General features: G+C 32.2%; 1 protein-coding gene across 5 annotated transcripts in view; it reads left to right on the top strand.

Moving 5' to 3' along the window:
* The window catches only part of LOC134530910 (PAX-interacting protein 1-like), a 146,674-nt gene extending 135,428 nt beyond the window's left edge, over window positions 1-11,246 (top strand). For 2 of the 5 annotated variants that reach the window (XM_063366214.1, XM_063366212.1), the window contains exons 22-25: window positions 4,382-4,550; window positions 4,635-4,735; window positions 6,280-6,487; window positions 10,806-11,246. In XM_063366214.1, coding sequence (XP_063222284.1) covers window positions 4,382-4,550; window positions 4,635-4,735; window positions 6,280-6,487; window positions 10,806-10,900 — 573 coding nt within the window. In that variant the 3' untranslated portion in view covers window positions 10,901-11,246. The remainder of the gene's footprint in view (window positions 1-4,381; window positions 4,551-4,634; window positions 4,736-6,279; window positions 6,488-10,805) is intronic. The other 3 variants (XM_063366213.1, XM_063366216.1, XM_063366217.1) reach the window with 2 other exon arrangements.
* The last annotated feature ends 1,210 nt before the right edge of the window (window positions 11,247-12,456 follow it).

Genomic DNA, 12,456 nt, shown 5'->3' with positions numbered 1-12,456 from the left:
ATGTTAGCTAAGGGAATTCACCCTATGAATATTTATTTCTCAATTTTTTTGTGCTTGTTTACATAAAAAAATATTTTCCATCTTAAATGTAATGTTAATCTCAATTGTATTGTACATTATGCAAAAGGGAATTTTTCGTTTTAGATTTTTGTAAGATTTATAATTATCTACCTGTTATTTGTGATTTTGTCAATAAACGTGGCTCATCACCATCTCAGGCTCCAATAGACCAAAACAAGAAAGAAACTCTTCTGGTAATAATTATGACCTCATAGTTGTACACTATGCCAAACATAATACACGATATGTGAGAATAATGTGCGATGGCGAAGGATATAGAAAACTGAGCTGATGTTTGAAAACAAGTTGTGAAAGTGATTCTGATGTAGAAGGAAAATGGATTTATTATTTTTCGGTGGAGGGGGACATCCAAAAGTAGGGGTCGGTTTTATATTGAGGTTGGCCTCTATTCAGGTTAATATGGTAATAGGATCAGTGGTCGAGTCTAACTGGAAGTCAGACTTAATTTGTGCAAGGTCCAACTCTACTGGTGGATGCACTTAAACGTACCTGTTGCTGATGGCCTAGCAGCTGTTACAGTACTACCGTGCCCAAGTCTCCGCAGCAGTCCTTCCACCGACCGGGAGGGGCTATTCACAAGGTCTAAAGTGGTGGTGAAGGACCGGTACCTTGCTCTACCATCAGTGCATTCAGCAATTGATAGAGACAAGATTTTATGGTTTTATTTTTAGTCCAATCATTTTTAAAACAGAAGTTTCTGTGTTATTGTTTTTATTTGTTCAAAGGCTGTTTTTAATGTTTTCTCCACCAAAGAGTGGTAAAATTTATATGTTGCATTTTTATGATAAAAATAAATCGGCGAGCATTAGTGGTTTCAAAGTGATTCAATAAGAGATGAACAATACACCTATCCCTCACTTGTCTTCAGATTGTGCGGATTCATTTAGCGCGCTGTTAATTTTACTGCCCCAGTCTTGAATAGCGCATCTGTAAATTTCAGTTAACATGAAATCTCCGCAGGCAAAAAAAAAAATGTCGGGCACGACGCCATGAAGTCTGTTTCAACTTCTGTAAACAAGAGATGTGCCGTGGGATACAGTTAGCCAACCAAGGGGGGAAGAGATGTGCGCGCAGGTCTGTCTGCGCTATTGGCTCTTGTACAAACTTCAGCTATTGCAAGTTAAATTGCAGCTATGGAGTGTAATGGACCAAATGTTTTTATGTTCGCGCGTATGCCGCAGTGCTGTATCGTTGTCGCCTGGCCACGGACCGGGCCGTAAACTCAGTCTAGCCAGAAGCAGGGAATTTACTCAAACAAAAGCAACATCTGCCCATTAGCTGCCGGTAACCGTATGTGCTTGATCACTCATAATGCATCGTATTCAAGTATTTGAGACAAAACTAGAAGTATTACGGCGTGCAGATTGTCATGAAGGCCACGCTTATGTAGGTCTCATTTTCGTTTTAAGCAAGACAACTGTGCGCACAATCGTACGAAATGACTCTTATCAAAAGTTTATATAAGTCTGATGATGTTGGTTGTACTAGCGGGAATATATTTGGCATTAGATTCTGGATCAGAAATTATCAGATGATTCACCTGTAAAAGGTTGTTAAATGAATGTTGCAATGAAAAAAAATAATCATTGGCCTGGCAGGATTAGTGTGAATCAGGTGGTGATACGCGAATAAGCACTATAATTTTTGAAAAATAAAATGTAATTGTCCGGACAGTAATATCGGTTTCACTGTCCGTAAAGGTTTGTTTGGAAAGGTACGTGACGTGAGTTGAAGGTCATTCCCAGGTGGGCAAGTCAGCCAGCCGACTGACGATAAAGTACATAACCAGGTATCTCCCATTACGCGGTGTCGTATTTGTCATACAAAGTGCGATGGGAGGCATATAAAGATTAATGGTATGACATATTTATAGTTAAGTGTTATTCTACGCATTTATATTACATAAAGTATATTTTCCTACACAATTTTGGAACACATTAAATAAATTGGCCTTGCTATTTATGGAAACTACTGCTTCAGAATACGCGATTTCGAATAACACGAGCATTTTTAGGGACAAATTAGTCGTGCTAAGTGAGGGATAGGTGTAAAACAAATTTAATTTTTCTGATCCATGTTTTGGTACAATTTTTTGTCCGGAAATGACATTACTTAAATTTTAAACATTAAAAGATAACTTTTTTTAATGATTTGAATGAAATTTTGGTATAATGCTATTTAATATCATGATATAACGTGCATTTCGGTGCTATATGGTGGATTAACTGGCATTTTGGTGTCAATGCAGTGTTATGACTTGCTTTTTGGTGATATGTTGGTTTTATTGCAGTTCACTATATAATCTTGTCTCTATTCATTGAATGTTTCTAAGATCTCATGTCGTGTACTCAGTGTTGTTAAAAGTACTCGGAAAAAGTAATTGGGCTCAATTACAATTACTGTAGTGATAAAGTAACTAATTACAAGTAAAAATTATTTTACATAGAAGTAATCAGTAAAATTACAATTACAATTACAATTACTTTCCGCTACCATTTTAAAAATGACCTACGATTCAATTTTTTTTACAATTTGTTACATTAATAAACATACATGTACATATATGTTTTGTTAAAAAAAGATTTCATGTAATGATTAAATTTATTATCTTTAATTAAATGAATAATATTTGAGGACAAACTTGCTTGAATAACATCAAAAGACTTCATACAAGTAGCTACCTGTAATAAAAGTAACACTCTTTAAATTTTGGAATTGACCTTACAAAACAATTGCATTTTAAAGTTCTCATCAGATATATTCCCTCTCTTGATGGCAAAAACATCTTTACCAACACTGAAAAGACGCTCAACGATGTGTTAAATTTTAAAAATGCAGATTTTAGGATAGGGTAATGTTGGAGACACTGCAAGTCATTTTGGCTCTTCATTTTTGATCATAGATGTTGTGCATACGATTGTAGCACTACAAGCGTTAAATTATAAACTTTACTAATACAAAAGTGTATGATCTTCTTGTTCTTAATTGTATTCATTATACGTTCCGAGAATAAAAGTAACGGCAAGTAAATATAAAGTATTGATTACCTTAATGTAACGATTACAATTAATGTTATGTATTCAGATTACAAGTACGAATTACATTTTTTAAATGTAATTCGTTACAAGTATAAATTACTTGAATAGTAATTGTTACAAGTAATCCGATTACTTGTAATTCGTTACTTAACAACACTGCGTGTACTGTTCATTCAGGTCTCCTCTTAGAACACGTTTCACCAAATAGGATTATTTGTAGCTACTGCACATGATTACCAAAACTGGATGAAGAATTAATCTCTAGCTTGAGTTCGAATTATGCTCTTATCTTTCTGAAAATTTTACTTTTCTTAGATTAGTTCAATTATTCTATTTCATTTTTATGTCTACCGAGTTGCCTTGATTGTGGTAGAAATGCCTTGGAACAATAGTCTTCTGCACTGAACTTTGTTCGGAAATACAAGAACGGAGAGAAAAAGTTGCACATTGAGATTTTAGCACCAACAAAGGCTTGAGAAATAATGGTGTATGAAAATATAAGCTAGCAGCAAATAAACCATGTCAAGTATCCTTTTAGGTTTCCTGTGCAATGAATGAAAATATGTATGTACAGTACTTTTCAGGATACTTGGAAATTTAAAATTATAATCAGGGAAAACTTATTAAAAGGGTAAAATTTTATATATTTATCAATCAAGTGTTAATTTTTTTAACTCACTATACAGGACATTTTTTGGGTATTTTCTTAAGGGAGTTTTACTGTAGTTAGAAAAAGTTTTACTGCTAATTTAATGGAAAGTATGTATTTTATTTATCCTATCGGAAAAAATTTCCATTGTGTATATTATATATTCCGGGGGCCAATTGTTTGGACACACATGAATGTATTTTTTAAGTTAGTGTTATTAGTTCTCAAAATAATTACATTTTACACAACTACAGAATCTTAGGCACTGAAACTAAGATATGGTATGTTGTTATCAGTTTGAGCCATTTTATTTTCTAATTTCAACAATATTAGTGGCAAAAACTGGCTAGCTCTAGAGCAGCTAACATTAATCTTATCAATTAACTAATTTTTATTGAGAAAATCTAGTCAATTGCATGGTGGAAAATAAAGATAATTAATTGAGATGATATACAAACTGAGTAAGATTTATTCTCTCAAACAATGTTGTTAGAACTTTACCAGCTTCTGTATTACCCCCCATGCTGAGGTACACATTTTTACTACCCTGCTTCAACTTGCTTTATATTTGGTTAGGGATGTGTTGTTAATTTGTGTTTTTCATCTGTTGCAGAAAGTAGTGGAGCTCGGAGGAGTTGTGACCGACAATGTGAGAGAGGCGACACATCTGGTCATGGGCGAACTGCAAATTACATTCAAGTTCCTGTGTGCTGTTTCGCAGCTGCAGTTCATTTTGTCAGACAAATGGATTGATGAAAGCTACGAACAGAAAAAGTTTTTAGGTAAGTGCTTCAGCTGATGTTGGGGCTGTTGTTTGTTTTGTGTGAAGTGTAGCATTTTGCTCGTACATGACCGGTTTTCTTCAGGCGAAGAGCAATACTTCCTCAGCAGTGACAACATCAAGGAGTTTAATGGGCTGTCTCTGAGTGAAATCCTCAGCAAACCAAACAGGGACAAACTTTTTCAGGTCAGTTTGAAATCCTCCCTTTAGTTTTCATTTTTTATGTCAAACTTTGTATAGTTAGTAAAAACTGAAAAGTGAGGCAGCTAATACCATTTAACTTTATGTAAAATACATGCATTTCAATAAAAACAAAATTAGTTATTTTTTTAATTGAGCTTTTTGGCAATCAGTGTAAAGTTTTCATATTATATGAAGCTCTGTATGCTTTAGTATATAAAACATTTGAGATCACATGTTTAACCCACAAAGTTTTCAAGAGCATTTCAGTTATATTTTTGTATGCTTATGTTTAAATGTTTTGTACCAAGAACACGTCAGAATTTTAAATTGAATTCAATCACAACATGTAATTTGTACTGGATTTCATAGTTGACACAAAATCTTGCAAAAATTAGTTTTTATAATTTCTGCTTTGTATTTTGTTTTAGAGTGGGGCTTCTGAAGAATTATATAACCACTTCTTATTTAAGCTATTATGTATAAACCAATACTGGCTGTTTATTTGTGTCGCATACAAATCCAAACCATCAAATTTTTGCGCTACTTATCGCACCTGTAACTTTGCAGGATTGAGTTTCCATACGTATGTTACTTAACAACTACTTGTTTGGTATTCTCTGCAACCCATTAAATTTATGTCCAGCAATTTTTGAATTTTCTGTTTACAAGGAATTAGTGATTATGTATTTTTCTTGTCCATCTTGCCATTTCTTTGTCAACAATCTTCATTATTAATTTGTCACATAGTTTTAGAGTTATAATTCTGCTGTGAAATTTTGTGAAAATATTTTAAATATAAATACTTTTAATTAATTTTGTTTCATTACATATTTCAAACATTTATGTTTTAGTTTTTAACAATTTTTAAATGTAAATAAATTGAGGACTTTTTAAAGAATTATTATTTAAATTGATACTTCTGTTCTATATCTTTGCTATAATGAAATTTTCATTTGAAAGCAAAGAAGAAGAAACTATTTGTTATATAGAAGTGAAACTGCCTTATGTTGGATATAGGTTTCACTGGGACTTAGCAAACAGTAAGTTACAAGGAGGTTTTTATTTATGTTATAAAGAGTTTCACAATATTAGAGATTTTAAAATGCAACCCTCATATTACATTTCTGAAGGAACTAAGAAGTTTTGAATATATGTATATGAGAAAACATTTTTAAAAAGTATGGCAATATAAAAATAAGATTTAAAGTAATAATAGAAGTAACTTATTAAATAAACAGGAAAATTTTGTACATATCTACTGTCAACTGACACATTTTGATTGTCAAATATCAAAATATCCTTGTAAGCTTTCAACCTTACTTTACTTATGTTGCTTTAACTTAGACTTGAAAAATTAAGTCTGTAGTCAGTAAATAAATAACTGTAGCTTGGGTACAAAAGGTGTTGCTATAATATCAGGTTATGTATCAAGAATTTGTAGCTTTTAATTTTGAATCTTAGTGCCTTGAAATGTGTGTCACTGAAAACTACTGTATGTTTATTATTTACTCATAGCATATGTTGTTATTTATCTGCATTATTTTCAGGAAAAGCAGTTTTACGTTACACCTGGTGTGGTCCCGGGACGACGTTACCTCCACGAAATCATTGAGTGTGCCGGAGGGACTATACAGTTGAGAAGGCAATCTGTCGAATGTTCGCACTTGGCGGACCACAACGTCACTTCCAAAAGTTACATTGTTTGTGGAGAAGGTGACGACCACTTGGTGGAATCAATGTCAGAATGTTGCTTTGGTAAGAACTGAAACTTTAATATAGGTTTTTGAGTTGTTTATTTAGATTTTGTATCCTACGAAAACATCTGAAAAACTGTTATATTAAATCAATGATCAGTCATCACCGTCTAGGCCACTTACGGTATATAGAAACTTCACTGCTGTCATAGTAACATTTTGTTCTTTTAAAAGGAAGCTCTTTGTATAGTGTTATATGTTGGAATGTTCTTTATTGTTTTGGTGTAAGAAATTTACAAAATTTCCATGCTCAAATCAAATTGTTAGTTGGATGAAAAATATGACCTCTTTAAGTTTTTGTTTATTTTGACTTAATATTACATGGTGAAATCAGGATAAATTGATTTTTTATGTAACCATGACTCAATAGTTATTTCTGATACAAACTTTGAAATTATATAGTACATAATTAATTCTTATAATAAGAGCATATATTAAGGGTAAGAATTTTTAGCTTTGTGTGTCTGTGTAGTGTAAAGATTTCTAAATTAAGTTGAAGTTGAAGGATTTTATTAAGGTTGGTGTTTGAGTGTAAATATTTAAGTTCAGTGGTTGTCATTATATGGTGTAGCAGTAAAAAAAATTCAAGCTATGTTTGTCTTCCAAGCATATCAATTAAAATTTTTTATAGTTATTTGTAGGGCCGGGAAAATTTCACATAAGCGACATATTCATGAATTTGCACAAAGTTAAGTCAAATGAAAAAAAAAAAAAGTGAATTTTGTATATTAAGCATGAACAATGTGATTATTTTTAACACTTGTGTTAATTTGTATTTAGCCTTGTTGGTTTACTCAGCAAAAATCATAAACAAAAAATCATAAACATCAACCAAAAAAAATGCTAATATTGATTAACATGCACGATCATATCCAGCAATATCAACCAAGATGGCTTCCACACCCTTATTTCTGCACTAGTGTGTGATTATCTTCCCATAAAGCGATCAGTAGCGTTTGTGCGTACCTCAATGGCATGTTTTGAATTCAATGACAACATTTAATGAACATGATTTATGTGTAAACATGTTAATGTAATGTGTTTTGTAACTTGAAATTGAGTGAAGGTGAAAAGAACCATCTGAAAATTGGAAATCTCATTGAAGCATGTGGAATTGTTGACAGCAACCAACACAGAAGATTTAACTGACATTCTTAGAACGTTGTTTTATTAGCACAGGTGTGAAATTTTGCTATGGTAAAATCTGCACTCATTTCTAGAACCAAGATGAAAATCTGTAGAATTTCATGGGGAAACCTGTTGAATTACATCTTTATCATTCCTGTTTCACAGCTATGATTTTGTAAGTGCAAGTTGGCCCATGCAGTGAAAGGCTTTTTGTTCTGGGGGGCGGGGCCGCCTATGATTTATGCCCATGGCTAGAATCAATGTTTACCTATAGGAGCTGGAGAACCGCATGTGAATAAATTATTTTGATTACACTTTCAACAGTTATTCTACCTGTTTCTTTGAAAAATCATATTGGGAGTCAGTAATAAAGTGCTAATCTGTTTAAAACATTGTTTTCTGTTGTTCCTATAAATATTAAAATTATTGTTTTGGGATACAAGACACTAAAGTTTGGTTACTCAAAACACCAAAATCAAAATGCAGCCTTTCGGGTCAAAGTACCGCTTTTTGGCATTTCGAAAGACAAAAATTCCCTGTCCCTAGTTATGTAATATATAAGATTTTGACATTTTAAGGTAAAGACATAGCCAATGCAGAAATCCTGTAATCTCTGTAATATAATGCAGAGGATTTCTTTTATATTGGTGAGTATGTCACAGTAATTTAGTTGAGGAAATACCAATGCTTGCCCAAGTTTCTTGTTGCACATTCGGAGAGAAATCTTTTGAGTTACTATATAGAAAATGTAAGCAATATATGAATGCACTGGCTTGGCCAAGCCACTTGTTTAATACATCACCAAAAATTTTTAACTGTGTTTGTAATTGAAACAGTTTGGTAAGGTCCGTAGGTGCCTTGAAAGGCATTGTTTGTTCGAAAGTTGATTCTGCAAGTTTGCCAGAATTGTCATTAAAAAGCACTTTGCCAGTGGTTTCGAAAATGCTCATTTTACAAGACTCAATTACCAGTAGTTAAATTATAAGAAAACACTAATACAGTAGTGTTACATGACATACCAGCATTTAATAATAAATGTACAGATATTACCAGATATTACCTAGCGCTCAAATTGTCTTAGTGTCCAATCAGACCTGGCCTGATAAACTCAAATTAGGAAAATTTTAACTTAAATTGTTGATGCTCTGTACTTCTGTCAGTGTTCTCCACTCTTAATTGTTGAATCCAAATGATTTAGTACCAACTCGATGGCACAAATCACTGCCTTGCTACCTACAAGCAAGTAATCAATTTTCAGTTTGTAGTGTGTAGGTCTCATGCAAGCATTTTTTTTAATAATGAACTTGGGCAAGAAGGAAATTATAATAAACTTTCAGAGAACGTCAGACATGCCATACAGCCACATGATGTGTTTAGACCCGTCGTGGCTTCATGAACTCACACTGAACTAGACTGAACGTTGGCACACCGAGCGAGTCACGAACTTAATGGGTGATCATGTGCTGCTGACATAATTAACTTTCTTGCATCTTAAAGTGTCTTTTCAAAAAATGTAATGGTAGGTTCCTGACCTTCCATAAGCTCACTGATGGTAGTCCCATCCGATTCGTGGGAGCTGCCGACTGACTTGTATAAAAGGGGTTGACATACCTTTGCTGTAGTGGTGTGCATATATATGTTCCTCGGTTGGTGCTGGAATGTAAGAAAATAAATGTTTATTTAATAAAACATATTAACCAAAATAGTTCAAGTACTTTAAATGTGCGAAATGGTGTAAGTGTGTGAAATATCTGTTGTTATACACATTACACCTTTCAGTTGTCAAGTTTTTTCTTTGGTTTTGGCTCTCTCCAGAAAATTTATTTTTTTCCCCCAGAAAATAAAATGTCTTCAATTTACTATTTATTTTACCGGTATGGATTGCAGAAATAAATTTCCCTGAGAATCAGGCAAATGATTTATTAAACTGCTGAGAATTACAATTTTTGAGGGATGTTTTAAAATTGCAAAGATTATTATTACATTAGTAAGTTATAAGAAGCCTTTTGTAAAATTAATATATCTGTCTACAGTTGTTTAGCAGGTTCCTGCAGTTCACAGAACTATAAGAGACAATATTCTGCTATTCACCACACTCCCTGTTTCATTTTTGTTCTTTAATATTACATTTCACTTGGAACCAAAAAATAATTTAAGTTATAAAATTATGAATGTTGATGAGGGTGTTTTGGAAAAAAATGTATGGAGTATTAAAATCAGTATTTAGGGCCAGATCTGTGACACAAATAGAGGGTCTGAGATACACCCGCCTCTTGAAGTAACACACTTCGATTTGCATGGTTTTGAAGTAACGACGCCAATAAATTGCCGCATGATTTTAAGTAGTGCGGTCGTATATTGGAAGTACCCCTTTTTATCTTTTACGTGAATTTTATTTCCATGCACAAACATTGGAAACAGCACTTGTGTAGCATTAAATACAATGCAATTAATTAACACATACTGAGATGAATCAAACAATATTTTGCTCTTTCCATAATAGTTATAGGTATTTGTTTTCTTTATTGCATATGTATTTACCTCTGATGATGACCCAAGTGTTCAGCCAACGTTTATGCACTAGTATCTGGTCATGGCAGACACACACAAACAACAATGTCGGGAATTATGTTAACAGTTTAAATATTCTTTCTAATAATAGAAAACATTTAATTATGATATATTAAATTTTATTTTATTGGAAACACATCTCTTATATAAATAACATTATTATTTTGTAACTCAGAAATGTTGTTCAGAGCCTGTTAGGAATTTTATGCCAAACCCCTATTATGTAAATGATGCGGTCTGTGAATTTTTCAAATTTAATTTTAAGTGGTTTAGTTTCAAAATATTACTCAATATTTATTTAAATGTTCTTCAAATGTATTTAGACACATTTAAGTATTGTAAATTAATTTTAACGAGATTAAAATGTTTATCAGCAAGCACACTTTACCATGGAAAATAACTATTTTGACTAACTTAAACTTTTATGGAAAAACTTATTTGATTAGCATTGTTTTTATCAGCACTCTGTTTTCCTGAAACGAATAAGAACCTTACTTCGAGGGGTGGGTCTACACAGTCTGTATGTTTTCACCAAAGTATATTGAGAATTTTTTTGTAAGTGTGGTTATTTGTAAAATAGTTTTATAACATTCCAATATATATGTTATTTTATTTTGCAGAAATGTACCGCCCGACAACAGTGCTGACTGCCATTTTGAGCCAAAAGAAGCTGGACAAGAGCCTGGTCGATGTTGGAAAGCCAAGTAAAGAATAGATTTTTTAAAAATTTTCGGAATTTTTGTTATTTAAAAATATTAATATATACTGTAATTATTTTTGTATAATTAATAAGAAACCAAAGATTTTTGTACTGGAATTAGCATTTTATAGTACATATTTGTGCAATTTTAAATATTCTACACCAAGACTCTTTCTTAAAATGTTTTAATTTTAATAATTCAATGTTGTGAAAATTTTTAACTTTGGAAGTTGTAATAAAATAGTTGCCACATGGAAGTGAATTCTATAAACATTGTTTTTATAGATAATATTAATTATAATTTTTAGTGGCAGATTGTTAAAAGTTGAAATTTTTTACAATAAAAACATGTTATTTGAAATTTTTTTGTCTGTATTTAGAATTAATATCTTCACTGCATGATTGTGATATGTTTTTTGTTCATATTTATTTTTTGCGTTATACCTTGCTACTTTTCCTAATCAAAGGGCTTGAATACACTTCAGTGATATTTCTTGTTTAAATTTATTGCTTTATAGTGCATCATAAAATTATAGTCTTTGTATATTGTCTCCAGACATTGTACATTCTGTTATGTCAGAAATGACAAGCAGTGCATTAAATATTTGGTGCATTATTTGGAAAAAATCATAATCTGCAAATTTTATTCATGTACTAGTGAAATAACCATGCCAAAGGAATTGCCCTAGAGCTAGACTATATATGCCCTAAAAATACAATTAATCAACTTGGCTTATAAAGAAGATAAGGAACATTAATCCAGTGTACCTAGTACCTTCTAGTACATAGTGAATTAATAAATCACCTTAATAACTTCATTTTGTATCTAAAAACTAGGTAATAGTCTACCCCAGGCTTGCAGATTCAACACATTTTATCTGTTTCACAGATTTCATGCCTTTGAACTGATTCCCAGATTTTACTCAATCAGCACAGATTTTTACAGATGCAATTTCTGTCATACCTGCACATACTTCGTTGTTCGTAAAACAAATATTGTAAATGACGGAGAAAAGCAGCATAGTTTTTCTTTTATTTAAGTGTGTTTTTAAACAAATCTTTATCACGGACTTAAGACAACACAGCACAAGAAGGCAATTACTTTGAATAAGATGCAAAACTCTAGCGTTAAAGTATATAACTATGGTCAACTGCATACAATTTCTGTTGAGGGCTTCTGTAATTGATTGTAGTCAAATGTAATTTGAAATACGTAAGTGGCAACACTTTCAATTATTCCTTTATCTATAATTATTGCTTTATTTCAGAAATTTCTTAACATTTTTATGGTGTTGATTTCATATACTTTGTATGACTTGTTGATATAATATATAAAATAATTAAATACTTGCAGCCCTTAGTACAATGAATGTAAAACATATGGTGCCAACAAATTGAGCTCCGTTTAAGCAGAAGTATGAACGAGAATGAGAAAATCAACTAGAATGGATAAAGCCATGGAGCAGAGATTACCAGGCAAAGTGCACAGTGTGTACCTAACTCTGTGTTTAATATTGTCAGTGGGAGACTTAAGGATCTGCGACGTCATGGCAACACCAAATGCTACAAAA

Source organism: Bacillus rossius, chromosome 3 (genome assembly GCF_032445375.1).
Source record: "Bacillus rossius redtenbacheri isolate Brsri chromosome 3, Brsri_v3, whole genome shotgun sequence".
Lineage (NCBI taxonomy): Eukaryota > Metazoa > Arthropoda > Insecta > Phasmatodea > Bacillidae > Bacillus > Bacillus rossius.
Note: the sequence above shows the minus strand (reverse complement) of the source record. Positions and strands in the feature narration are given on the sequence as shown.